Source organism: Microtus ochrogaster, unplaced genomic scaffold, assembly GCF_000317375.1.
Source record: "Microtus ochrogaster isolate Prairie Vole_2 unplaced genomic scaffold, MicOch1.0 UNK37, whole genome shotgun sequence".
NCBI lineage: Eukaryota > Metazoa > Chordata > Mammalia > Rodentia > Cricetidae > Microtus > Microtus ochrogaster.
Genome location: NW_004949135.1, coordinates 1,385,740 through 1,413,028, shown reverse-complemented (window position 1 = coordinate 1,413,028; position 27,289 = coordinate 1,385,740). Strand labels below are relative to the sequence as shown.

At 35.3% G+C, this 27,289-nt stretch overlaps 1 protein-coding gene across 3 annotated transcripts in view; it reads left to right on the top strand.

Moving 5' to 3' along the window:
• Positions 1-50: 50 nt before the first annotated feature.
• Lin28b (lin-28 homolog B) overlaps positions 51-27,289 on the top strand; it is a 110,896-nt gene continuing 83,657 nt past the window's right edge. Inside the window, exons 1-4 of one of the 3 annotated variants that reach the window (XM_026789994.1) lie at positions 51-358; positions 10,274-10,322; positions 16,444-16,700; positions 17,505-17,686. In XM_026789994.1, the coding sequence (XP_026645795.1) occupies positions 16,691-16,700; positions 17,505-17,686 (192 nt within the window). In that variant the 5' untranslated portion in view covers positions 51-358; positions 10,274-10,322; positions 16,444-16,690. Of the gene's footprint in view, positions 359-10,253; positions 10,323-16,407; positions 16,701-17,504; positions 17,687-27,289 lie in introns of those variants that run through there. The other 2 variants (XM_026789993.1, XM_005368625.3) reach the window with 2 other exon arrangements.

The window sequence follows — 27,289 nt, the reverse complement described above, 5'->3', positions numbered from 1 at the left end:
CGCCCGCCAGGGGGCGACCGCACCCACCCCTCGCGCTCGCCCGCACGGCCGGCCGCTTTGTGCCCTCGGCGTCGGGGAGCCTGCCCCGCTCGCTCGGTCCGGGTGGCGGGCGGCCTTTCATCAATTAGAATTGAGGATTTGAAGAGCACCGAGAAAAACAGATGTCGGTGGTGTTTGATAAAGGCTAAAACCCGGGAAGAAATGCAACAGCATTTACCGACTGCGGGAAGTGGATGCGGGCTCTTTCAGGATTTGTAGTCCGCAAACTTTTTAAAAATTGAACGTTGATAAATATTGAGTTTCCGAATAACATCTTGCAATATGTATTTAGTTCCCTTATTGCGCAAATATCTCAAATGTAAGTAATAGTAAGTCCGCCATTTTGGATTGTTTCATGTAACAGGGTGAAATCTTAGGTTTTTTTGAGTTCCTTTCTATGATTTTTTAGTATGTAGGTTTTAAGGTTGTCGTGTAATATTGCTGTTCACAGACATAATTTCTTCCGTAAAGATTTTTTATTAATCGAATTGTAAATGCAAGAGAGGAATACACTGTGTTTATCTTTTATTCTAGGTTTTATTTCTTGGTCAAAAATAGTGTGGGAGTGAAAATAACATGACAGCTAGTATTACAGTGTGTCGAAACATTTTACAGTACTGCTGAAAAACTAAAAGTGATTTTTTTCACTGATCAGGAAGTTATTATCTTTTATTTTCGTGTGTGTGCAAATTAACATTTAGCTGAATAGTAATGAAAAACAGTCGTTTAAAACAAAATTTTAAAGCCTACTAGTAAATTATAAAATATCATGATTTTAACAAATCTTCCAAAGAAGGCTTTAACAATTAAAATTGAGTTCTTGGAAATGTATGTCACATTTTGTAATTTCAATAAATGCCAATTTTTAGGATGATATCTTTATACTGTTTGAGTAGATTCGATAGAGGATCTGAATTAATCTGTAGGTTAATAAAAGAATATGATGTATTCAGTTCTCCATTTAAGTTAGTAATATGATCCTTGTTCATCTTGACAGTTCTCAAAGAAATATTTATTTTTTATTAAATATAATATTGACTTACCCTTATGTGTTTGAGCTACTGAAGTCTAATGTGCCTGGTTTTTTTTAAAGACCTTTAGGAATTAAACTGCTGTGGGCTTTTTTCTAGTACAAGAGGAAGGGAGAAGATTCCCATGAGTAAAGAGTTTTAGATCTTCCAAATTTGCAAGTAGGATCAGCTGATTTTTTTGATAATAAAATAGCTTAAGCGTTTAAGGCACTAAATATATTTAGTGCAGATTGCTGATATGAATGATCCGTTTGTAGATGCTTTGTAATAGATTTGAAACAACATGATCTGATGATTATATTTCCACTTACCCTTTTCAAATAATAGAGGAGTGTGTTTTCTAATACATTCTGTTGCCAAACTTCTTTGAGAAGGAACGAAAAATTTGTTGTGAAATTAAACATGAGTTCAAGTTAAAAAATATACTGGGCTGGGAGTCTTTGTAAGTGAAGTAGACTGAGATTTAAAATGCTTATGCTTAGTTTTCAGAACGACTTATTTTAAAGGGTGTTGTACATGTAAGTTCCCAAACCCACCAAACTTTGAGTAAATACAGTGGGTAGAAAATTTTATTTTTGTGTTGACTGTATTGAAAGAAGAGGTTTCCTGTTTGAAACTTAATAATTATTGGTATCTGATCTTATTGTAACACATTTCTATAATACTTTACAGTTCATAGAGAAGAAAATAAGCTCCCAAATAAAAGATATATACATGGCATTATTTAGGTACAGGGACTAGCGTCTTTAGAATAATTGAGGTGATACCACAGTTACCCAAGCTCTGATCAGAAGATGGCTTATAAACATCTTAATTCATAGTTAAGATAAAAGAAAAACAGGAATATGGAGATGGTCAACTTAGAAGTAATTAAAGCTACTGATCATGAAAGGAACATCAAAATATTTCACTAGGTAAAGGATTATTTCGTCTATTTAAAGATTTTTTTTATTTTAAAATTGCCAAATGGTTACAGATGTTGTATTTAAATGCTTTAGGACCCGTCTTGCTTTTCTTGCCCTTCAAAGGTAATATATTTTCTTTATAAACAACCACTGTTTTTGATGAATTTACAAGGTAAGCAGGAATTTATAGCGTGTCAAGCAGAACGATGAAAATTACTTCTATCCAGCTACTTAAAACTGATTTGTTCATAAATATCTGGAAATATGTTTTATAGGATTACGTTGGTTTAAGAATTTATCGTGTATATACTAAGTGGTATTATGCTGAGTTTCTCTGGCAGGATGCCTGTGAAGTCGCTGACCACAGTGCTGAATCAAGACAGCCATGTTGGTCCCTGTTCAATCTAACTGAAAACTGTACACAGAAACTGTATGGAGGTTTAAGTAGAAATGAGAATATATGTGTTTTAAATGTAATTTAATTTAGTTAATTTTTCACCAGGTTGTATTGTAATCATCAGAAGATGTGATAGAGAATTGTTATCTCCAAAGTATCAATACTGTTCAGCATTGATTTTGAATAATATGTGTAAAATCAATAGGATCAATGCTAGAGGTTTTTTGAATTTTTTGAAAACTGCTGCTTCCTGTGACTGAATTTTAAAACTAAGTTAATTTAGCCAATGAATTAACTTTAAAAATTGTGATTTTAGTTGATGGCAATGAAAGATTATATATTTTATTTGCAAGTTGTGATTGAGGTTTATATTTTAACACCATCAAAATTAGTATCAAAATGTGTAGTTACCAAATACCAAATTGTAAACTATATGTGAAATAAATTCTACTTAGAAATAATAAATGGGCAGTTTCCAAAAGAATAGAAATTTTGAAATAATCTTTCTTAAACTAGCACTTTGGAGAAATTAATTTTTTGTTGTTTGAGGCAAGACAGACAGCAGGATCTGAGTGCTCCCAATGACTCATGATGCCTTGTCCTCTCCATTGTGACGGGAGCACTGATGTGAAGCCCTCAGAGTGGAGTGGCGTGCAGTGTAGAAACTGCAGAGCCGTGTGACTGTTTCTGCAAGAAAAGTTCTCTTTTAAGCATAGAATGTTGACATTATTTCCAAAAAATAGAATGGATTGATATGCAGAATCATCAAATTAAGGGCTAAAGGTGACAAATCAGGACAAAGGGCATGTAGCTCTTTTTAAGCATTCAGTTTTTTCTAGTTTTTGTTTCGTCTATGTTTGAAAAAAATCTTAATTTATATATATTATACACACACACACACACACACACACACACACACACACACGACCCCAGTGTTGAATGAGTAGTTTCAATGATGGAAGAATGTGGTTCAAATTGTTTAGATATTTCAAATGAATGTTTATGCTGATTTTTATTGTTGTTTGTCTGTTTATGTTTGTGAATGCCAGAGCTCAGTTGCTACCTTTTTGTTTTTCAGATAATCCTTTATGCATCAGTGGCTTAAATTCTTGCAAAACATTTCATTACAATATTCTAGACTACATGTGAGGGTTAAAACTTTTTTGGTAGGTTTAAAATTTTAGAAAAGAAATCTATACATGAAGAAAGTCTTGTTTTCTCTTAGTTAAAATGCTACTCATTTTTTTATAACATGACATCATTACATTAGGTCATTGTCAGTGATGTAATCACAAGCATTGTTTTTATTAATTTAGAATATTTTTTAAAAATGTCCATTCCAACTATTTGGAAAAGTTCTGGTATTTATTTAATTCTGTCTCTGGTAATATAAACATTTCAACATTACCAGTGTATATGCCAGATAAAATGTTGTTAACATTTTAATTAAGTAGAGCCATTCAGTTTTACTTGGAATCACGTCATTTACTCCATACGAAGCTATTTTAAAGTTATTCTGGGGCCTTCAAATATCTGGTGATTAGCTTGATAAAGATAGAAAGTTTGCCACTGTTTGATTTTTCTCTTTGCTCTAAAACAAATTTTGCCAATTTTCTACTCTTAAATGTGACTGTTTAGTTATATAAAACTATTATTTTATCTGTTAGAAAGCACAGACATTTGCATTAGAAAAACCATTATGTTATATCTCATTTGTATTGTTTAAATTTAAGGAGTTGTGTTTAGCAATAAACTTTTCTTCAATGGTCCTTCCCTTCACACAGTCTTGACAGTATGCTGGTTGCCTGACTGAAGTTTTTATTTTCTAGAATGAATTATTTATTTACAGCATATGAAGAGTTGGTAGACATGAAGCCAGTAAAATTTCAGATTGAAAATTGACTGAAGAGTTAAATTCATTTTTCTGATTCATCAGTATTATAAATATTGCCCTCATATTATAATGTATTATAAATTAACTTTTATACTGTATATAAAAAATAATTTTTAGTCTGGCAGTGGTAGTACTTGCCCTTAATCCCAGCACTTGGGAGGCAGAGACAGGGATCTCAGTGAGCTTGAGGCCAGCCAGGTCTACAGAGCGAGTTCCAGGACAGGCTCCAAAACTATATAAAGAAAGCCTGACTTGAAAAGCCAAAAAAAAAAAAAAAAAAAAAATAGAAAAAGAAAATTATTTTTGACTTTGAGTTTTTTCAACAGTAACATAAAATCTTCTGTTCTCATCTTAATTTTTAAATGTTTCATAACATTTTCTTCTCTTAAAATTCCAGTAACCTAAGATTTTTTAAACTGTAAAACTGCATGTATTAGTGTTTCATTTCAACAACGTTAGAGTCTTTATGTTTGTATGATTGATATGCAATGTAAATAATGTATCCAGTTATTGCTAAAGTTACAGAGGATGTTTAGTTGAGTTACAAGGTCATTTATTCAGATTTTAGATAGGATTTGAATTTAGTCTGTTAAATAAATTTGTAACAAATGATTACAGTTTGATTTTAACTACTATCAAACATTTTTAGAGCATAGTTTAAGAACTTTTGATAGAAGTACATTTTGATAAAATTCAGTTTTAAAATTCTACATCTAATATTTTGTTTATATGTATATGTTATATTTTAAGTTATTATCAGTGTAAATACTGTGTTTTAGGTTTTCCCTGGTAGTTTGCCAAATGATTTTTAACTAGTTTCCTTTAAAAACTTTTTCTGAGCTATTTTAAGAAAAATCATTAGCTGGGTGGTAGTAGCACACGCCTTTAATCCCAGTACTCAGAAGGCAGAGGCAGGGGGTTTTCCGTGAGTTGGATCCCAGCCTGGTCTACAGAATGAATTCCATGACAGCTAGGACTACATAGAGAACCTCTGTCTCGAAAAACAAACAAACAAACAAAAACAAAAATAAGAAAAGAAAAAAAGAATTCATTGTTGTCTATTTTGCTTTCCAGAAATGTATTTGTATAATAATATTTAAAACATATTGTGAATAGACTAATTTTTACTGTAAGCCGTAGGTTGAATATTTACAAAGTCAATATCTTTATATCAGTTTAGTCAGTACCAATAATAAAAAATATCTAATATCTCTTAAAAGGTTGGGGACTTGTGGAATAATCTTCCAATTGTGAATATTATTCTTGATTGCTAAATTACTTTTTGCTGACATAAAGCTAGTTTCTCTTTTATAAATATTAGAAATAAAAGTTAACAACAAACAAAATTTGGAATAATATATACTAGTATTTTTTTTTAATTTATTACTCAGTTTTGTTGACTTAACAGTTTGTCAGTGTTCAATGAATGACTTAATTCAAAGTAAGAATCATTTTCCTGTGCAGTTAATTGCCATAGTGGACTTTTACAAAATATAACAGGTATTATTCAATATTTTAATGAAAACCATAAAGTTTAGGAGTGTTTGTAATAAATAATGATTATAAATCAGGTAGTTCTAAAGCAGAAGTGATGTGTGTTTGTATGCATGTATATGTCCGTATGTTTCTCTATATCTGTGTGTATATCATGCTGCAGATTAAACCCAGGCGCTCATGCATGCTAGACAAAGTCTACCATCTAAGCTATATTCTCAGGCCCTATATATTTAAAACAAACTAAAATTGAAATTATATATGTACTTTATAGGTTCAGTACTCAATAATCAGCTCACTTTGTTTTGAAAAGATTTTTTCCCTTTCATAAAAAAAACCTAGGGAATTTTTTCTTTTTTTAGTTTTTCAAAACAGAGTTTCTTTATATAGCTGTGGCTGTCCTGGAGCTAGCTCTGTAGACCAGGCTGGCCTCGAACTCACTGAAATACACCAGCCTCTGCCATCCAAGTGCTGGAATTAAAGGTGTGCATCACCACCAGCTGATCACAAAAAATTGTTGTTTAAAATACTTTTCAAAGCTGGGCAGTGGTGGGACATGCCTTTAATCCTATCATTTGAAAGGCAAGGCAGGCAAATCTCTGTGAGTTGAGGTTAGCCTGGTCTAAAGAGTGAGTTCCAGTCCAACCAGCCAAGACAGAGCTACACAGGGAAACCCTGTCTTGAAGGGAAAGAAAAAGGAAGGAAGGAAGGAAGGAAGGAAGGAAGGAAGGAAGGAAGGAAGGAAGGAAGGAAGGAAGGGAAAATACAGGATAATCACAGTGAGCTAAGTATACTACAGTCTCTGCTGCCACAGAGCCCAATGAAGTTGGGAGAAAGAACATCTTTTCAGAATGCTATTACAGGAAATTACAAAGCATTATTACCTGGTTAAAGCATTGTACTCGGTAAAAAGTATAAAGAAGAGTTGCAAAGGGGATCTAAATGATGAACAGGGATTAGTCTAGTGAAATGACAGAAATATATTCCAAAATTTTAATTTTAATTTGAAAGTTAATGGGTGTTATATGAAGTATTTTAGAGAAATCACAATATTAAATAAAAATGCCCATATATAAAATAGCTGTTTTTTTTGTAGTACTATATGTATACACTTAAATAATTAATTTTTGAAAATGAAATTTATTTACTTTTTTTGATTTTTAAAGACAGGGTTTCTCTATGTTGCCCTGGTTTTCTTAGAACTTGCTCTGTTTACCAGGGTAGCCATGAACTCAGGGATCCATCTGTCTCTGCCTCCCAAGTGCTAGGATTAAAGGCATGTGTTACCACCTCCTGGCTGAAAATGAATTTTAAATAATTGCATATAACATTTACCTATCTCATTTCAACTGTAGTCATTCAGTAAATAGTGTATGGATTGATTATAATCCATTTTTAAACTTAATCCTATCTACTAACTTTTAATTTGGAAAAATGGTATGACATTTGTAATCCCAGCATACTGAGTCAAGAGGCTAGATAGCAAGTTTGGGGTTAGCCTGAATACAGAGTGATATCCTGTCTTCAAAAACCAAAGGAAAGAAAGGAAAATGAAAAGAAAGGTTGAAGACCTGTAAACCTCTGTTGATGCCTTATTCAAGGTCCTGGTCCTAGTACAGCGAGCAAAGAAGACCCAGCATTAGTCAAGTATTATATGAATTTTGTGTAATAATTTTATTTTCTGTTGAAAAGCATGTTAATATAATCCAAAATGTCTTATGAGTTTGTATAATTGAAAATTATGAAATTCAATTAATAATTGAAATATCTGACTACTACTCAAGTTACTTGGCTTTCTTTCCTTGGATACTTGGCACTTTGAATCCTCCATTTATAATTAAGCATTTGTGAGTCAGGCAGGTGGCACATGCCTTTAATTGCAGCACTTGCAAGGCAGTGGCAGACAGACAAGCTTGCTCTATAGAGCAAGTTCCAGGATAGCCAGAGCTACACAGAGAAACCCAATCTTGAAAATCAGGGGGAGAAAAAATTTGGTACTGTGTCTCACTGTGTAGCCTTGATTTGCCTGGAACTGTGTAGACCTGGCTGGCCTTGAATTTACAGAGATCTGCTTGCCTCTGCCTTCTAAATGCTGTGATTAAGGCATAGGGCACCATGCCTGACCTGGTACACTCTCTCTCCTTCCCTCCCTCCCTCTCCCCCAACCATAGCTTTCTCATTCATGTCTGGCAGTTCATAACTGCTTGTAACTGTAGCTCCAGCAATCTGACACCCTCTTCTGCCACTTTGGGATTCTACTTGCAGTTGTGCATACCTACATGCAGACAAATACATAAGAAGAAAAATAAATAAATAGGGTCTTGTTCAAGGCTGTCCTCAAAATCAAGGTCCTACCTGGTTAGCTTCCTGAGTGCCTGGCTGTTCTTACAACTCCTGAATTAAATAACAGTATCTAGCCAGTTCTATGACAATAATTTTGCTTTATTAAATCTGACATTTATAATTTTTCCAAATTATTTGAAAGTTTCAAAAACTAGTCTCACTGCCGGGCGGTGGTGGCGCACGCCTTTAATCCCAGCACTCGGAGGCAGAGGCAGGCAGATCTCTGAGTTCGAGACCAGCCTGGTCTACAAGAGCTAGTTCCAGGACAGGCTCCAAAACCACAGAGAAACCCTGTCTCGAAAAATCAAAACAAAACAAAACAAAACTAGCCTCACTTATTTTATTTTTACATCTTTTAATTACGTTGATTTGAACTTTTTTGTGAGTATAAACAGGGGACTGAGTGTAGGCTGTGGACTGTTAAAAGTATAAGCCCAGGCTTTACTCAGATACTAATTATAATAGACACACATAAATCAATTGAGAAAAAAAAGACTTGAGATACACCCAATGTAAAAGAGAACTCATGTGAATAATATTTACTGAAATTTGCTAAAGTTATAGCCTGTCATTGTCTTGTTTATTTTTGTTGTAAACACAGGATAGCTGAAGGAGTTAGTGCACAGAAGTTCATGTGCCTTTTGTTTATGTTCTTTTATTGTTTTCAAATGTTAGTTAGTTGGTTTGTCCTTTTGTAAAAACAAAACAAAACTCAATAGTGAAACTCCATACCTGGGAAAGCCTCCATTTCCTTTGAGAAGACGTTAGATTGCAACTAAAGTATTTGCTCCTAAGTGTGTGTGTGTGTGTGCGCGTGTGCGTGTGTGTGTGTGAATATATAGCAGATTCAGAGCCTAAAACTTAGGTAAGGAAAGATGAACATTGAATGTATTAGGTAACTAGCTGCATGTTTCAACCTATCTGTTCAAATTCTAGTAACTCAATGATAACTCATTGGTCAACAGGATTTTCTCCTCCCAGGGCTATTACTTGTGTGGTGTGTTCAATACAAATTTCATTGTGTTGTAGCATTTGTTAACAGCTGTGCTAGAAACATCAATACTTAGATTTTTTTATCTATCTATCTATCTATCTATCTATCTATCTATCTATCTATCTATCTATCGGTTTTTTAAAGCAGGGTTTCTCTGTGTAGCTCTGGCTGTCTTGGAAATTGTTGTATAGGCCAGGCTTGCCTCAAACTCAGATCTTCCTCCTTCTGGAGTACTGGCATTAAAAGTGTGCACCACCACACTCGGTTTAATACTTAGATTTTTAAAATGAAAAGTTTTTACTTTTAAAATTTGGGTTAACATGTATTTTATGTCTTTAAATCTAGTTACTTTTTAATTAAATATATTACTACTCAAGTAATTTTATCTTTAAAATGTATTTGAAAGCTGAGTGTGGTGGCACCCAGTACTCAAGAGGCAGACAGATTTCTGAGTGCAAGCCCAGCCTAGTCTAAATAGTGAGTTCTAGGACAACCAGGGCTATATAGAGAGACCCACCCAAAAGTATTTGAGTAATCCCAGAGTTTGCCTGTAATCCTAGGATTTGGGAGACCGAGGCAAAAGGATTGCTATGTGTTTGAGGCTATCAGAAGCTACATAGTTGAAACCCCGTCTCAAAAAATTAGAAAAAACATTGTTTGAATGTAACAAAAGATCCATGATATAGGGTTATAATTAGTTTCCCAGAACATGATTAATTCTTTTATGATTTATCTTCTAGAATATATTTGAATAGATAGTGAAATTTATCAAGAAACGTGGTATTGTAGATTAGGTAGATTTTTAACTGAAAAATAATGAGTACTTAAACCTTTAATCCCAGCCTGGTGTACAAAGAGAGTGTCAGGATAACCAGAGAAACACTGTCTTGAAAAACCAAAACCAAACAGTCAAATAAAAATTTAAAGCTACATTCATAAAATTGTGATTATTGCATCTGAATGCTCTTGTTTTATTTTTTGTAAGCAAGTGTCCCTTGATAGTAGTTTACAGATAAGTTTGTGGCAAGTGGTTATCTAGGCTATTTTGTAAAGACCAGTTTGTAAGTGACTTCACAGAGTTAAAATGTGGACATTTCTTGTTTCTTAATGAGTTTTTAAGTTGCAGAAGCAGAATAGGTGGCTACTGTAGTAATGACTTGAGCTCTCTTATTTTAGGTACTTTCGAAGAAGATGAGGTCTTTCAACCAGGTTTCAACAGCCCCAGGTTAGTCTGTTTTTTAAATGAAATGTTTTACTTAATCTAATGCCTTGAGAGAGCAATAGAGGCATATGAGAGGACTTGACCAACCCTAAGGATTTTCCACTTGGGAAAGTTGGCATCATATCCAGAGTAATCTTTACAACTGCTCTTCCCAGCACAGTTGTGTGGGTGGCATGCTCTGCTTGCCCGCCTTCTGTTTGATAGTGTTTGGCCTTGGGATTTTTTTTCTCTCCATAACTTGAGTAAGACAGATAACATACTTAAACATGTATGGAAACAAATCCCTTATTTATTTCTGTGATTCCTGATAGATGCTAACATTTCTTTTGAATTAAAGTTCAGATATGGTAGTGTTTTCAAATAATTCATTGTATGTAAAGTGGACTTTCTGAGGAAGTTTCATTTCATTAATCCAGGGAGCTTTCTTTATTTATTTTGCTCTTCATGTGTAGCTACCAAAATCTGCTTATTTTCCTATTGTAAATGGAATTGGTTGAAGTTAAACTCAGACTTAGATAAGGAATTTTATTTTCTTTTATTATTGAATTTTGTCTGTGATACTCACTCTTATTTGATAATATATGTTACTCTGACATTTTCCCTAATGAATAAAAACCTGTCTGAGGTTAGTTGGTTTCTTTCCTTATCTTGTTTTTGAGAGAGGGTCTTGCTATGTGGCCCTGTGTGGCCTGAAACTTGCTTGGTAGACAAGGCTGACATGGACCACACAGAAATGTTCCTATCTCTGCTAGGAGTGCTGGGATTGAATGTGTGTGTGCCTGCACACCTGGCTCCAACAGAGTCTCAGATTAGCACCCCTTAAGAGTTGGGATACACAGATATATAATGATTCATAATAAAATGATATCTTATTATTAAGTTTACTATTAAGGATTGTATAACTAGAGAAAGAAATGATCAGCTGTTTAATGGAAAAGCCATAGGAATGCTGCCTTTTGGAAAATACTACTTTTGTGAAATAAAACTTAACATGTTGATAATGCTCTAAGTTTCATGAAAAAGAACATTGTTAAAATTTGATACAAAATGTTAGTGTAGCATTTTCTCTTCTTTCTTTCGATTGTGGGGCTTTTCTGGAGGTAAACTGGTATTTTTCTGTTTGGAAAAAATGTTCACACCAATGTGTTAAATGACTGCAATGAAGTTTCTTGTCTGCTTCCTCTTGATGAAAAAGAGAGTTGGAGATGAGGTACTGCTTTCACCAAAGGGAGGTTGTTCTATAGGGTGGACTTTCAACAGAAAGGATTTGACTACCTATGGGACCCTGGTGCAGTTGGTGGGGAAAGTGAGTGACCAGAGGCTGCTACTGGGTTGGTGGGGCTCCCCAGCTGGATGGTTTTGCTCCACTGCTCTCTTCTCATTTTTCCCTCCCCACCTTTCTCCAACTTCCTATTTCTGTTATGCTAAGTAAACTCTCAGAGCAAATATGAAATAATCCTGAGAGCTAGACCACACTCTTTTCAGCTGATTATTTGTTTTTATGAGATGAGGTTTTGAATAATTAACCAGTAAATAATTTTAGCGGAGGGAGAATAATACATGTACTCTGTGTTTTTCATCTTATAGACTCAGACATTTCTATTTACTGTAAAATGGTCTTTGAATTATGAAGCATACATATACAAGTAATATATGTGGAAAATAGTGCCTATCATTTTTTCAAATTAAAGTTCTTTTGTGCTATTCTGAATAGTTATGGAAAGCTTAGTTATTACTACAGGATTATCCACAAAGTTACCATCTTAACTAACATATTTCAAGAAAATATTGAACATAACTTATGTTCAATATGTTAGAAAAGCAATACTCCATTTTTATTTCTTTTTATTGCAAGATAAAAATGTTACTGTAATGAAATTTTGCTAGTTTTTCAAAGCATTTTACAAAATGGTGGCTTTAAAATAATGCCCTGTTTATGAATTTTGTTGTTTCAAATTTTGTTTTATTGCAAAAGTACCTGACACCCCCCCAAAAAAAAACCTTTACAAATACCTTGTTTGTGAAATATAAAAGTGATTTAAACGAAAAACTTAAGATTTATGGTATAACAAGTTTTTCTGCTTCTACAATAGTCTCTGAGCAATATAGTTAAAAAGGTATTTAAGAAAAATTTTAAGAGATTTTGACAGTTGTGAATAACTCTAAAAAGAAAAATTGTTTGAAGTCAGGGCATTTTTGTCTCCCGGTTAAGAAAAAAACGAAACAAAACAAAAACAAAAAATTGTACGAGATCGGAATTTTGCTTTTGGAAACGAAAACAAACGCCCTCAGGTACTGGGGTACCTCTGAGGACATACTCTGTCGGGGGCTGCCTTCCTCTGACACCCCGTTTTAATCCACTGACGTTACTCCCAGCACCTCGCTGAAACTCAGGGAGTGGGTGGAATCGGATCGGTTTTCCAAGACAGGCAGGTCAATAGCCTTTACCCAAACTACGCGGGAAAGATTACGCAGGGACAGATGGGGTTCCCATATCTACAGGCCTTGAGTCCCCTCCCGACCTCCGCTTTCCAGATCCTCCTGAGAAAGGCGCTGCAAAAGGATGTGTTTGCTGCTTGCCAGCTCCAACTGCAGCCTCCAGTTTGCTCATTTTAAGCATGGCGGGTGGGGGCAGGGGCGGGGACAGTCACTTCACGAGTTTCTCTTGAGTCTGGACCTTGCTTAGATGTAGACTATTCTGGCATCTCATAGGTGCAATTATAAAAGATACATTCATAAATTAAGTAAAAAGCCTGTATTGGGGTTAATGTTTTGTTCTAGTGGTGAAGATAAGGATTTTGTTTGTTTGTTTGTTTTGAAGAGCAAGATGACAAATGTTTAAAAGTGCCTTAGACATCAACTGCCTTCTGTGAAGTGACTAGGTTTCTAGAGGGAAGGTGGTGGAATGAGGCTTAAAGGGTAGAGGGGTAGGACACAGAAAGATGAGGAAGTTGCTGGAAGAAAAAGGAAGGAAAGGGCAGATATGCTGGCCCTGGAGTTGGGCTTGGGAACCCCGGGGGCAGGAGCAGCACAGGAAGGTGCTAGCTGCTGAGACAGAGTTAGGGCTGGAGACCTCTCCTTACTCACAGAGGACAAGACAGGTCCAGCTGTGCCACAGCCCCTCATCGTTTTCACAACAACCAAAGCATTGTTTATGCTTTAGTAGAAGGCACACAGTCTAACAGTGTTTAACAGTAACAGTGAGCAAGGATGGAGGTCCGAGCATTATGTTGGGGAGTAGTTCAGATGAGAAAAATGTGTACCACCTTTAAAAACTGGGAAAGCTAAGTGATAACCAAAGGACATATGACAGATTGCTTTCATCTCCTCTGTCCTGTGTTGAGCTGAGGAGTCCATGTAGGACTTGAGCTAATTTTAAAGACATTTTGGAAGAGCTATGATAAATCAAGTTGTGAAACATTTGGCTTTTGAAGGTTTAAAACATGCATTTTAGTTCAACGCAGGTCTTTCTTGCATTAAAAACAAGTAGGAAATGAGAAAAAAATTAAAACCAGAAGACTTGAGAAGGTGACAAATTGAAAAGCATTGTAGGAGACTCCTAAGAAGCATTTTATATGAAAGAAGCACTCTGAGCCTTAAGAGCTTATGGTCAGTTTTTAAAAAGGCTCAAAAGATTTGGGGAAGGGGCAGACAAGAATAATCTACTTAAAAGACAGTGCCATAGTTCTGAGTTGATGAGATTGTGTGTCTCCTTTTCTCTCCCTTTTCAACTTCCTTCCTGTTTCTTTCTAGCTGTGTGTGTGTGTGTGTGTCTCCTTTTCTCTCCCTTTTCAACTTCCTTCCTGTTTCTTTCTAGCCTTCTCTTACCTCTCTTTCCTTCTCTTTTCTCCACCCCAAGGTATGTAAATGGTTTTTGCCTTAAATTCTTTGTGAATGAATTTTAGAAGTTTTCTCAGGGTTAGTTGGAAAAGCCTTCTATAGAACTTGAAAGGCTGATGTCCTGCTCAGGAAATGAATGAATTGATAACCTCTGACACCAGTGACCAGTCTGGTGAACCGAACCCTATTTTAATGCTTTGAATACTGGAGGCCCCTAATCAGGCACAACTGTGAATCCCATAACTGTACCATCCAATGTGGTTCAGCAGTGGTGTTTCCACTTTACATATACTGTCAATATATCTGGAATTTGTCAAATTTAAGAAGACAAGGACTCAGAATCCACTTATATATTGTTGTTTGAGTTACTAGTAAACTCTTAAAAATACAAAACAAATTTGTAGATAAAATGTAACCCACCATAAACAACCCAAAATTTACAAGCCTGTTAATTTTATGATACTTTTGCATAAATAATAGCATTATCCCAATCTACATGAATACTTTTTAAAGTTATTAGATATAAGCGTTTTAAAAATGTAATTCTTTAAATTACAAAAAATAACATTCAAAATTATATATTGTAACAAGTATGGTAGTAATCCATTTCTATCATTAAAATACTGTTTAGTAAATGCTTTGTTAGCAAACAACCTCTTCAGAATGTGGGACTTGTTAACTTGGAAAATCGTTTGGATTTTTAGGTTTTTTTTCTCTCCACCAGCTGGTACATTGTTATCCTTCTCAAAATAAATAAAAGCTTGCCTCCTTCCTGAGAACAACAAAAGAAAGAAACTGACAAAAAAAATCTTTCCTAATTGATCAGTTTTGATTGACACCACTTATCACAAACAGCTGAAAATAATTTCTTTATGTACTGATTATTTTCGGATCTGAGCCAATTAGTTTAAATTTATTTTAGTTTTTCAGTATGAGAAAGGGTGTTAATAGGTGTATGTGGATTTTTCATAATCCCAACATTTTAATTTGTGTGAAGCACTGTTAGAATGTGGGCTTGCTTGGAGAGATGGGGTGAGGGGGCGCGAGCATGGTGGGGGAGGGTCAGCGGGTAGCTTTGAAGAAGGGAAGTGGTATCTACAGTTTTTCTGTAAACTGCTTGTTTAAGAAAATGGGGGATGGGGCAGCAAAAGACTTGTGGAAGCCTTATAATGTTTCAAAGCAGGTAATATTTTATATTTTAAAATAGAATATTTTGTAATTAATATGTAATATTTTTAAAATATTCAATAAGGTGATTAATATTGTTATAAACATGATAAATCCAATTTGAAAAGCAAAAAGTGTTTTGATGCAGGGGGCCAACAGGAAGGGACGGGACGAGCCCACCACGTTATTACAGTCCCCTGTATTTGAGCGTTCTGCTTGCTGGCAATAGACTTCCAAGATGTCAGAGTCCAGTTAATATTACACCGATTTACCTTTCCCCATGTGCCCTCTCCCCACCCCAGCAGTGCAGCCTTTTTCTCCCGCCGTCGCCTTTGCATCCCTCCTCACCTCCTCACGCTTCTCCCCTCCCCCTCTCCCTGAGTCTCCTGCTCTTGGGGAACAATCACCACTGATTGAGGTTCTCTATGTTAGGCTGGAAAACTGGGCTGTTATTTAGGAAGTCATTAATCACATCTCCTCCCCCGGAAAGAGATGGCGGAGAAACCTGTGAAGTACAATTTCTTACTATACCTCTCGAAAATATCCTGAAATGAACAGCACTATTTGATAGAAAATTAGTAGTGATTTTTTTTCCCAGTAGGATTTTATTTTACATTTAAAAAAAATTTCAGGTTGGAATTAGGTGTGCTTTTGCTTTTGGCAGGTTTATGTTACCAATATCTTAAGTTAATGGTTAATGTAATTTAACCATTTAAATTTGGGCTTAGGAATTGCATATTCTCCCCCATGAATGAAATATTAAATTAACGTCCCTAAGGTGGTTTGGTGCTATGGAATAACAGACTGCCTGTGGGGTGTGTGTGTGGGGGGGGATCATAACGTCAGTTGCTTTATTTCAATGGCTCCCCTATGAGATTAGAGAGGCTTGTATGTGGAGCACGCGTGTGCAAATACCGACTGTCGCTTTTCTAAACCAGCAATTCACAAGGACCCTTCGTTGTGTTTAAATAGTACAAAATTAGCATTCTGATTCATCATAAAGAAGCATCTCAAATTGTCTTTAAGAAAACACGTTTGAGTTTTCCGTGTTCATTCATAAATTATTTTGATGTCAGCACAGATGAAATGGCGATTGGTTATCTCTTCCTCTTGCCAGCCCCTTAAGGATCCGAGGTGAAATTAGTAGCAAGAAAGCATGTAATTGACAAAGTCACGTGTGCTCAGGGGGCCAGAAACTGGAGAGAGAAGAGGAAAAAAATCAAAAGGAGGAAAGCACATTATACCATGCGAACTAAATTTGTGATCGCACAAAATCAAGATGCTAGACGGATGCTGAAGACCACTCCGGTCCAAAGGGAAAGTTTTCATCTCTCGAGTGTGAAGCTGAGGGCCGGTGGGGCAACATGGCCGAAGGTTAATTTTCTTTTCTATTGTTTTACTCTGATTTCTTTCGTCTTTTCTCCCCTGCTTCTCCCCACTACCCAGTCTCTCACCCCTTCTCGCCTATCCCCCTTTACCCTAATAACTGGGCATTACCTCCCCACCCCCTCATAGTACCATGGGGCTTCGGCAAAAACCTATTGTTACAGATCTCCAAAATGTTTTGTACCGCCCACACTGATTCACAACTTGAAAAGCTTTCAGGGGGCTATTGTTTGATTGTGTGCGTGTGATTGCGCGCAGTTTCAATTAGTGAGTCCAAGAAAACTTTTATACACCTGCCCCCTCCCCCATTCTACCCTAACTTTAATTGAAAGTTAGGGGGAGGGGAATGAATGCACATTGCAAATAACCCGGGATTCCCTCTGCCGCATGTGCAGAAACCGGTAGCCAACCGTCCTCAGGATTTCTCTTTTCCTGTTTGCTAGAAAAACCAATCTCGCTGAAAAACTGCTCTGTGTAAACTGGAATAGTATTAGGTCAGCTGTATGTGAGTGAAGTGGCCCAGGCTGTAACTGTAGAATGTTACCGAGCAACGGAGATAGATGAGAAAGTATGCGGATGTGCAGAAACGTGGAAGCTGGTGTGAGCGATGCAGCAGTGTGGCTTCCTCTCTCTGCTTTGCCTTTAGCCCTTTTCGTTGTAGATAATTTTAAAGAACATTTATCAACTTTTTGTTTTCTAGCTTCTCTTCTCACAAGATTTGTGTATTTATTTTTTGGTTGTGCATGGTGTGGAAATGCAGACTAACTGACTTTTTGTGTTATTCCATGTCAGGTGGGGCAAGCAAAGGTGAAGAGCCAGCAAAGCTGCCTGAGCTGGCAGAGGAAGAATCCCAGGTTCTGCATGGAACTGGCCACTGTAAGTGGTTCAATGTGCGCATGGGATTTGGATTCATCTCCATGATAAACCGAGAGGGAAACCCCTTGGATATTCCAGTGGATGTATTTGTACACCAAGTAAGCCAGACTTTTTAATCCCTTCTTTGCCGGGATCCATGTGTGGGAGTGTGGGAGTTGGTCTATAGTTATGTTAATAGATAGACATAAAAATGTGCTTTTAAGTAAGTATATTGAAAGATGAAAATATTCGTTAAAATCAGATGATTGTCCAGATTTTAGGGCATGTGTGTGTTTCACGGATTGGACTTAGGTTGATGTTACTTAATAAACCTTCCCTTCATTAGACAATGAAATCTCATTTTTCTAGCACCCAATATTGTTGGCTTCATATTTCCTGTGCCTAATGAATGAATGGGAAATGCAGGAAAAAACTTCCCTGGATCCTTGAGAGTTCTCCAAAAGTCAGATAATTTGCTTGTTGTAAGAAAGCATAGGTAACCTATATTTCAGATGCCTCTAATGACAGTACCACCTGTACTGTGTCATCATCATAGTCATTTGCAAGTTTATGTCAAGATAATTGGGTTTTATAATAAAACAAAATAGGAAATTGATAATGAAGAGTGGATTTGAAGAAATGCCAGAAAAGATTCTTGGTAATCAAACTTTTTAGAACTGTTTCATCTGTCATTGATCCAGAGATACTGTCTCTTTAAGAGACTGAACTTAAGAAAAAAAAGAGTAGCCAAAGGCTGTTTAAAAATTGATAGTTGGTTACATGGTAAAATTCTACAGTTGAGTTATAATTTTTAAAAATGCGTAATCCAAACGGAAGGTCATTGTTTCCCATTAAAAAATTTTCCCCAGGAAACAATAAATACCCTTTGCTCGTAAATCCCTTTCTATTAACTAATTGCTTCAGAGTGGGGAAGAGTTTACAGTTTGCAAGTGAAGGAAATAAAAATTCTGTAGTAGGGTCTTGGACTTAAGAGACTTACGAGGAAAGAGGTTTGTTTTGGTTTGCTCTCTAAAATAAAAGAAACTGAGTGGATTTTATATTGCTTGTTGACTAGTATAAATTCATGTCTGAAGTACTGAAATTACTCTGCTAAAAATTTTGATATTGTGTTATTTGTCCTTGGTAACATTTGTACCACACTCCCCAAGGAAGATCATTTTAAATGATTATTCTAATGGATTATTTTAATCCATACCAGGCAGAACCTAGGAACCCATTTCGTTTAATCTTCTGTGCTCTGGTGCTTGGTAGCTTTCTGATTTTACTGTGTGGTTTCTATTTTCCTTTCCTATAGACCTGGCTCCTCTTATTGGCTGTTGACAGTGGAAAGATAAACATGATCTGTGAAATGAAACAATTGAAATAGTAAATAGGTGCCTGAATATAGCCTACTAAGTCACATATGCTGGTGTACTTTCTAAAAATTTTTAGATTGAATAACTAAAATTGATAAATCTATTTTCTTGGGCTCTTCTTCCCCTTTGAATTTTTTTTAGATTGTTAAATTTCTTTTTTACGATGTCATAACTTTGTTTTATAGATGATAAATGAAAAAATAGCACTTTTTTCTTTGTTTCATCACACCTTGTTAGAATTTGGTTTCATTTCTTTGGGTTTTAAAATATATTTTAAAAAGAAATAGAAATATATTAAAATAGTAGCCATTTTATTAAGCAGTGTTATGCTATGAAGCATCCCCTTTAAACTGTTTAATAGATATGTGATTAACATTCCTATGCACATTGAATTAAACATATATTGCTGGGAAACTTCATATATCAATTGCAGTTTTCATAGTAAAAACATTGATTCTTAATATTTCCCTCATATGTCTCTACATGTGAAAGGACAGCACTTAAATGAAGGCTCTTAGCTTTTAAAATTGAGATGGACAAATAAGTTACACATTACATGAGTTATTACATTGAAGAAGACAGAATTTCTGCTGTTTTTAGTCAGATAAAGTTAGATGGTTGTAAATGGAGTATTTAGGGACTGTGAACATCCCTGTAAAATCAGGTTGTGGTTTAGGACTATTATATAATATTTAAAAAATACTTTTTAATCTAGCTATTAATTTTAATATATAAGCCTTTTAAAAGCTGTGCTAGTTTTTTATGTTAAATTTCCTCCGTTATATTTTTATACTAGTTTGCTATAAAGAATGTCTATAAATCATAATTAGAAATTTTAAACGTTCAGCTATACCAGTGTTCATGAAGTATTGATAACAGGTTGGCTTTTTAAAATAGTTTATTATTTTTGTGTGTCTCTGGGTGATGTGTGTATGGTTGTGTGTGTTGAGTTGCTCTTGTGGAGTTGGTTCTCTCCTACCTTGAAGGTGTTAATTTAAGCTCAGCTTACTTAGTTTGAGGGACAAGTGCTTTCCCTGTTGCACCATCTTGCTGGGCTTGTTTGTACCCAAAAGTACATGTGCCATAGTATTCCAAGCACATTTTTAATGTTATGTATTTGAGGGATCAAAATAAATGATTTTAAGGGTCTTTAATCTTTAAAATTGATGCCAAGGGACCCAAGAATTTTTCCTAAAGGTATTTTCTACAAAGACATATATAGCTTCTTTATTTTATAGCAATTTAGTTGTTTTGATAGGCAGTTCTTTGTAGTAAATTTTATATGTAACTCTGTAAATTAGTTATGATTGTATTTAGAATACAATGTTGATATTAATGTAATTATACTTGTAGTTCTTGTGCTATCTAAATCCTGAAGTTGGACATGTTCATAGGGCTGTGCTTCCCCTATCTTTAGATAACATAGGCAGAAAAAGTAAGATTTAACTGTTGGAAGATTGTGACTATTGATGGTTTAAAATAACAATCTTCATATGATTTTTACTGTTAATATCTATTTTAAGTGATCAAGTTTTTATGCTTAGAACCCTACTTATTCTGACTCATGCTAATAATGAATCGTTAATGATGTTCAGTAACATATTTTATAAAGAACTATTAAATTTGAATTTTGTCACATTTCATTTCTTTTAGCTTATGCATGCTAGGCAAGCATTTTGTTACTGAGCTCCGTATGTCCCCATCTCATAGCAATTGCTCAAGAATCTGATGCAAAGAACAAAGATTTGTCCCAGTTGAAGTACAAGGATCCTGGTCAAGGGTCTTACCAAGAAAATTCATCAATTAGATTACCATTATTTTATAAGTGCTAATAACTAATACAACCCATTTTTAACTTCAGCTTCAGGACATCCAGCATTCTCTTCTGGCATGTCTGTGTATGTGTGCATGCATACATAAATAAAAGTAGGTAAATAAATCTTTTTAAAAACCTCAGAAAACATTTGAAAGAATTAATAATATTTAAGCCTGATATGATGATGCACACATTTGATCCCAGAAGAGACTCTCTGAATTTGACCTCAGCCAACATGTATAGTGAGATCCTGTCTCAAAAGAAACAAGCAGAGTTGATATTAATAATATATGAAGACGTTTAATTCATTGTTTTCATATTTCAGAGCCTTTCCTAATATTATATTGCTAATGAATCACATTTAACTTTTGTCATTCTTTAGCATGATTACATTTTTCACATGTTGAATATATGTGATTGTTTTCAAGGTTATTTAACTTGCCCTTTACCCTCTCCTGATGTAAAGGATCAAACCCTGGCGCTTTGGACACACTAAGCAAACTCTACCACAGAGTTAAGTGTCCAACCCCAAATACCAGTTTTAAAAACATTTAACTGGATGTGGTGGCTTATATTCCCAGAACTAAGAAAGGGTCATCTTAAGCTTGAGGCCAGCCTCACATGAAATTCAAAAAAAAAAAAAAAAAAGGAAAGTTTTTTTTAAAACTTTTACCAAAACTTCACGATAAATTTTCTTGGTTCACCAATTCAGAAAATTGGGGTATGCTATAATCCTTTAGAGCTGTGTAGTCATTTAAAGGCATTTAAAGTAACGTTTGGCAAGTTTTTAATGTAACTTGGACGATACTGAATACTTCCATTTTGGTTTTGAAATATACTTAAAATTTTAGAAAAATTGGCTGTTAGTCATTCTCATTTTAAATTTAGAAGTAAATTAGGTACATATTTAAAATACTCTTTTTCATTTCTTAGATGTTTTTGTTTTTCTTGGTTTTCTTTTTGTTTTTTGGTGGGTTTGTTTGTTTGTTTGTTTTGTTTGTTTTGGTTTTCGCGACAGAGTTGCTCTGTAGCTTTGGAACCAGATTGGCCTCAAACTCACAGAGATCTGCCTGCCTCTGCCTCTGCCTCCTGAGTGCTAGGATTAAAGATGTACACCACTACTGCCCGGCTGTTGTCCACTTTTTCTTTAACATGCTGTCTTCTCCTGTTCTCCCCCCCCCCATTTTTTTTAATGAACCCAGAGCCATGTGCACGTGAAGAAGGAGCTCAAGCACTTAGTATATTCAGTGTGTTAAACATGTCTTTCTTTGAGAGCAGTTTTAGGTTCACAGCAAAATTAGGAGGAAAGTATGAGAATTTTACACATACCTCCTTTATCCACACATGTGTAATCTCCACCAGCAACATTTCCGCCTGTGCAGTGCTACATCTGTTAACAGCTGGTGAACCTGCAGAGAAACTTGGTCTTGACAATTTACTGTGGCACTAGCAATTATACCTTGTTTTTACCAGTTGCCTTTTAAGTGTTTTGTTAATGACATTTTACTTTTAAATGTTAAATTTAGCATAAATTTGTGACTTTTGTTAATTTTAAAGTGTACTCTATTTAAAATATCACTCCAAGATATAAATTTATATTTATAGTTTATGTTATAGGATCTAAAGATTTCAAGATTTTTTTTAAAGATTTTATTTATTTATTATGTATACAGTATTCTCAGCATTCTGTCTGAAGGTATGCCTTCAAGCCAGAAGAGGGCACCAGATCTCAATACAGATGGTTGTGAGCCACCACGTGGTTGCTGGGAATTGAACTCAGGACCTTGGGAAGAGCAGGCAGTGCTCTTAACCACTGAGCCATCTCTCCAGCCCCAAGATTTCAAGATTTCATGTAGTTTTTTTTGTTTGTTTGTTTGTTTGTTTGTTTTCGAGACAGGGTTTCTCTGTAGCTTTGGTGCCTTTCCTGGAACTAGCTCTTGTAGACCTGGCTGGCCTAGAACTCACAGAGATCCGCCTGCCTCTGCCCAAGTGCTGGGATTAAAGGCATGCGCCACCAACTGCCTGGCTTCATGTAAAATTTCAAATGACTTTTACTTTGGCCAGACTTTGCTTTTCTTCACTTAGCAATGAATTCCTTCAATTATTAACAATAATGACTAGAATGTTTATAGATCCTGCAATGCCTAAATTCTTTCATCTTAACTTACAAGAGTTTTCTTTAGGTCAGTCAGTAATGAAGGTGTGGCAACATAGTTGTGTCTATCCCTTTAAATACTTAAGTCATGATAAAAAGTTTAGATAAGCTTTTTCTCAAGTATGCTTTCAATGTAATGTAGAAAAACTGTTTCTGGCAAAATAATTATGCCTTTCTGCAACAACTTTAATTAGATCCAATTTCAGACACATACCTGACATAGTTGGTTCACTGTAAATCATAAATGTTAAAGTGAATGAGTCCTTTTCATTTTTTAAAGAGTTTCCTTTTTTAGAATTTGTTAAAAAACTATAGCAAAAATTCATAGTGTTGACTTTACTTTTACTAGGTATTTGATGAAAAGAATTTAGTTGGTTACTAAAACTAGGGATTTGTACATTTCTCCCTTTTAGCTGTTTCCTCCCTCACACCATTGAAAGTTTTGAATGGTGAGGAATTTGTGCCCTTTGGCTCAGGTTGCAGACCCCCTTGATTGAGTCGGAGGAGCCCCTGTCAGGACTATTCTTTGCTTATCTTTTCTTGGAGTTACTTGTAAATCCTGCTTTCTGTTCTAGGAAAAATAAAGTAAAAACAAGCATAAAACCCACTCTTTCTATTGGATTTATAGAAAGCCTTTAGTACTAAATAGTAGTTGCTGGTTGATTGTGATATTGCATGAATTAATTTGCTGTCTTGTTTCATTGAGTCGCAGTTTATTTGATGTATATAATTTTATGTAAATAACTTCTGTTGGCAGTATAAACATGTTGTAGGATATTGGCACCTTTGAAATGTAGTGACAACTTTGGAGAAAACTGAATTAGTTAATTTGGATTTTAAAAAGACCCTGATATTTTTGTAATGTATTTAATTTCTAGCATTTATCCTGACTCTTTCAACTTTACGTAGTCAGTGAGTTTATGAACTGTACCAATAATGGTGCAAAGATTTTACATCTAGACTCAGATTTAAACAAACAAAACACTTTGTTCTTATCTTGGTATCCCCTAAAAGTATATAGCTCTGGTTCCAGACCTCAGGACCACCCATTACCCTGGACATTGGATACTCCTATTTACTCAAGAGGTTTGTGAAGTGGCTGTGTGCAGTGGGGGATGGGTGTCTGTTTGTGCAGAGAACCACAGATGATTTTACCAACAGAAACATCAACATTGCATAAACTGCAAAATTTCTACAAAATACTTGTTATTTTATCAGTGCTTGTTGTATTCATTTTTATGATTTCAAAACTTCTAGTGACTCCTTGTAACCTCGGTCCTCACAGCTTTCTAGCTTAAAGGGCCTGTTCGTTGGCCTTGAGTTAAAATTTCTTCCTATAGAAAAGAAAGAAAACTTTCTTTCTCTTTGATTGCTTAAGTTTAATGATTTCTTTTTTAGCCAATCTGGCTGTGCTGAAGTCAGTCTCAAAATGAACGAGTGTCAGAGTTTTTAAGTTTATAGGAAAAGTTTACCTTAATGTACCTCTTAATTTACTTGTTATGTGGATTGATTTATACCTTTTTAGGAAGCCAAAATATTTATTATTGAATAGATTCCTTAAAAAACACTTAAAATATTATTATCATTGTTGGGGGGGGAGGTAAGGCAGCGTGTCTGGAGGGCAGAGAACAAATCTGTAATTTGTTGAGTCTGGTTTTTTCTTCCACATTTATGTAGATTCCTGGTGCCAAACTCAGGTAGCCAGGCTTATATAGCAAGGGCCTTACCTGCTGAGCCATCTTGTTGGGTCCTAAAATAATACTTTTTAATTGATACTAGCATATTCACTTTTTATCAGTTATCTCTTGGCATTATTTGAAGTTTTTAAATTATAACTGATTTCTCAGAAGTTAAGATGTAAGAAGATAAATGTAAAAAACAAGACAACTGATACAAATGTAAAAACATATTAGCCATATGTCTGTATATGTAAGATAGTGTATCAGATGTTTGAGAAAGTAAATCTATTTCAACATCATTTCATCTTGGAGTTAAAAGAGAGTAGCTGCCAATCCTAATGTGACTTATTTATGATCTATAATCTACTGAAAGCCATTAAATATTTAGACTTTGAGCTGTTTTGGTTTGTATTTAGAGTTCAGATACTTGAGTTGTATTTTAAATATTTATTATTTTTATTTATATGTATAAATATTTATGTGCATGTATGTCAGTGTATTACATCATGTTGGACCCATAGTGATCAGAAGAGCATCAGATCCCCTGAAATTTGAATTTTCGGTCGTGAGCCTCCATGTAGATGCTGGGAATTGAACTCAGGTTCTCTGAGGAAGAATAGACAGTATTGAGTTGTATTTTAAACATTATCACTATCACCAAATAATGAATGATAGTTGTGAAGCAGTAATTTCCTCTTTTGTTCCCTTTTGCTTTTTTTTTATTTATTGATTTATTATGTATACAATATTCTGTCTGTGTGTATGCGTGAAGGCCAGAAGAGGGCACCAGACCTCATCACAGATGGTTGTGAGCCACCATGTGGTTGCTGGGAATTGAACTCAGGACCTTTGGAAGAGCAGGCAATGTTCTTAACCTCTGAGCCATCTCTCCAGCCCTCCGTTTTGCTTTTTTGAGACAGGGTTTCTGTGTAGTCCTGACTCTCCTGGAACTCATTCTGTAGACCAGGCTGGTGTTTAGCTCAGACATATACACCTGCCTCTCTCTCCCGCATGCTGAAAATAAAGGCATGTATGTACAATCACTGCTTGGCCGTGAAGCAGTAGTTTCTGTCTCTCTCTCTCTTTTTCTTACTTTCTTACCATGTTTTGTAAATGAATTCATTTAATTTTATGTGTGTTGTTTTTTTGGTCTGTGTACATATCTGTGTGAGGGAGTCAGATCCTCTGGAACTTGAGTTACAGTTGTGAACTGCAATGTGGGTGCTGGGGACTGAACCAGGGACCTTTGGAAGAGCAGGCAGTGCTCTCAATCATCTGAGTTGTGAACTGCAATGTGGGTGCTGGGGACTGAACCAGGGACCTTTGGAAGAGCAGTCAGTGCTCTTAGTCATCTGAGCAATGTGGGTGCTGGGGACTGAACCAGGGACCTTTGGAAGAGCAGGCAGTGCTCTCAACCATCTGAGTCATCTCCTCAGCTTCGAAACAATAATTTCTTAAGATGTACATTTGACTGATTTTTAAATTTTTTTCTTTGATATTTCTATGTAAGTGGGTAATTTTAAAGAGTTTCAAGAATGATAGGATTTTAAAGTTGAATGCATTTTTGTTTTAAGTATTTTATCTTAATAAAATATTCTATTGTTACATAAATTTTTTCCTAGCATTTTCATAGACTTGTAGATGTTAAAAGGCAATTATATTTGATTATGTGATTTTCTTACTAGCCCATAATTTAGTTAACCAGATTTATAAATATGACCTTTTATGTGTTTGCATTATGTGTTTGTATTATTATGATAAATAGGAAAGAAAAAAATCTTATTTTCAGTAATATATTTTATGATGTAAGGTATAAATCACCTAAAAAAATTAGATGAGAGATTGTTATGTTACACATAGGGCTTATTTAAGTGTTTGTTAATGAATGGGTTATCAGTTTTAAAAAACTAGGATCTCGGATAAAGTTTGTAATTAATGCATTAATTAGTCTATGTTTCTGCCCACATTAAAATTCATACTAAATGATCAGTTTTTACTTTTTTGGAGCCTGTCCTGGAACTAGCTCTGTAGAACAGGCTGGTCTCGAAATCCCAGAGATCTGCCTGCCTCTGCCTCCCGAGTGCTGGGATTAAAGGCGTGTGCCACCACCACCCGGCTATGATCAGTTTTTTGTTGGACATTAACAGTCTTTCAGTTTCTATTAATTATTATCTTTATATAATTGTGTTACTTCAGTTGATTTTTTTTTTTAAGATTGATTTACGTTCATCTCATGTGTAGAGGTGTTTAGAGATGACCCTGAACTCTGGTTCTCTGAAAGAGAACTCTTAACCTCTGAGCCATCTTTTCAGCCACAATGGGTTGGATTCTTTTGTTAATTTTAATCTTAAAAAATTTTAGTTTTGGGGGCCACATTCAGTCTTAATACCCATGTTTGGTGGGTCACAACCACCTGCTAACTCCAGCTGTAGTGGTTCTGATGACCTCTTCTGGCCTCTGTAGTTACTTGTATGTACACACACACACATACATTCACATACATACACTCACCACATTGATTAATTTAAAATTTCAGTTTTAAATGGTAGATTAAAGGAATTATACAAATTATTAATTCATTTTCTGTCTACCAGGGAGTCATTATAGTCCTGAGTGATGATGTCTTTCTTAGTTGTAGTGATGAGCAGCGGGCTGTGTGCCTGCCACCTGGCTGCCTGCATGGCTAGCTTATGCCC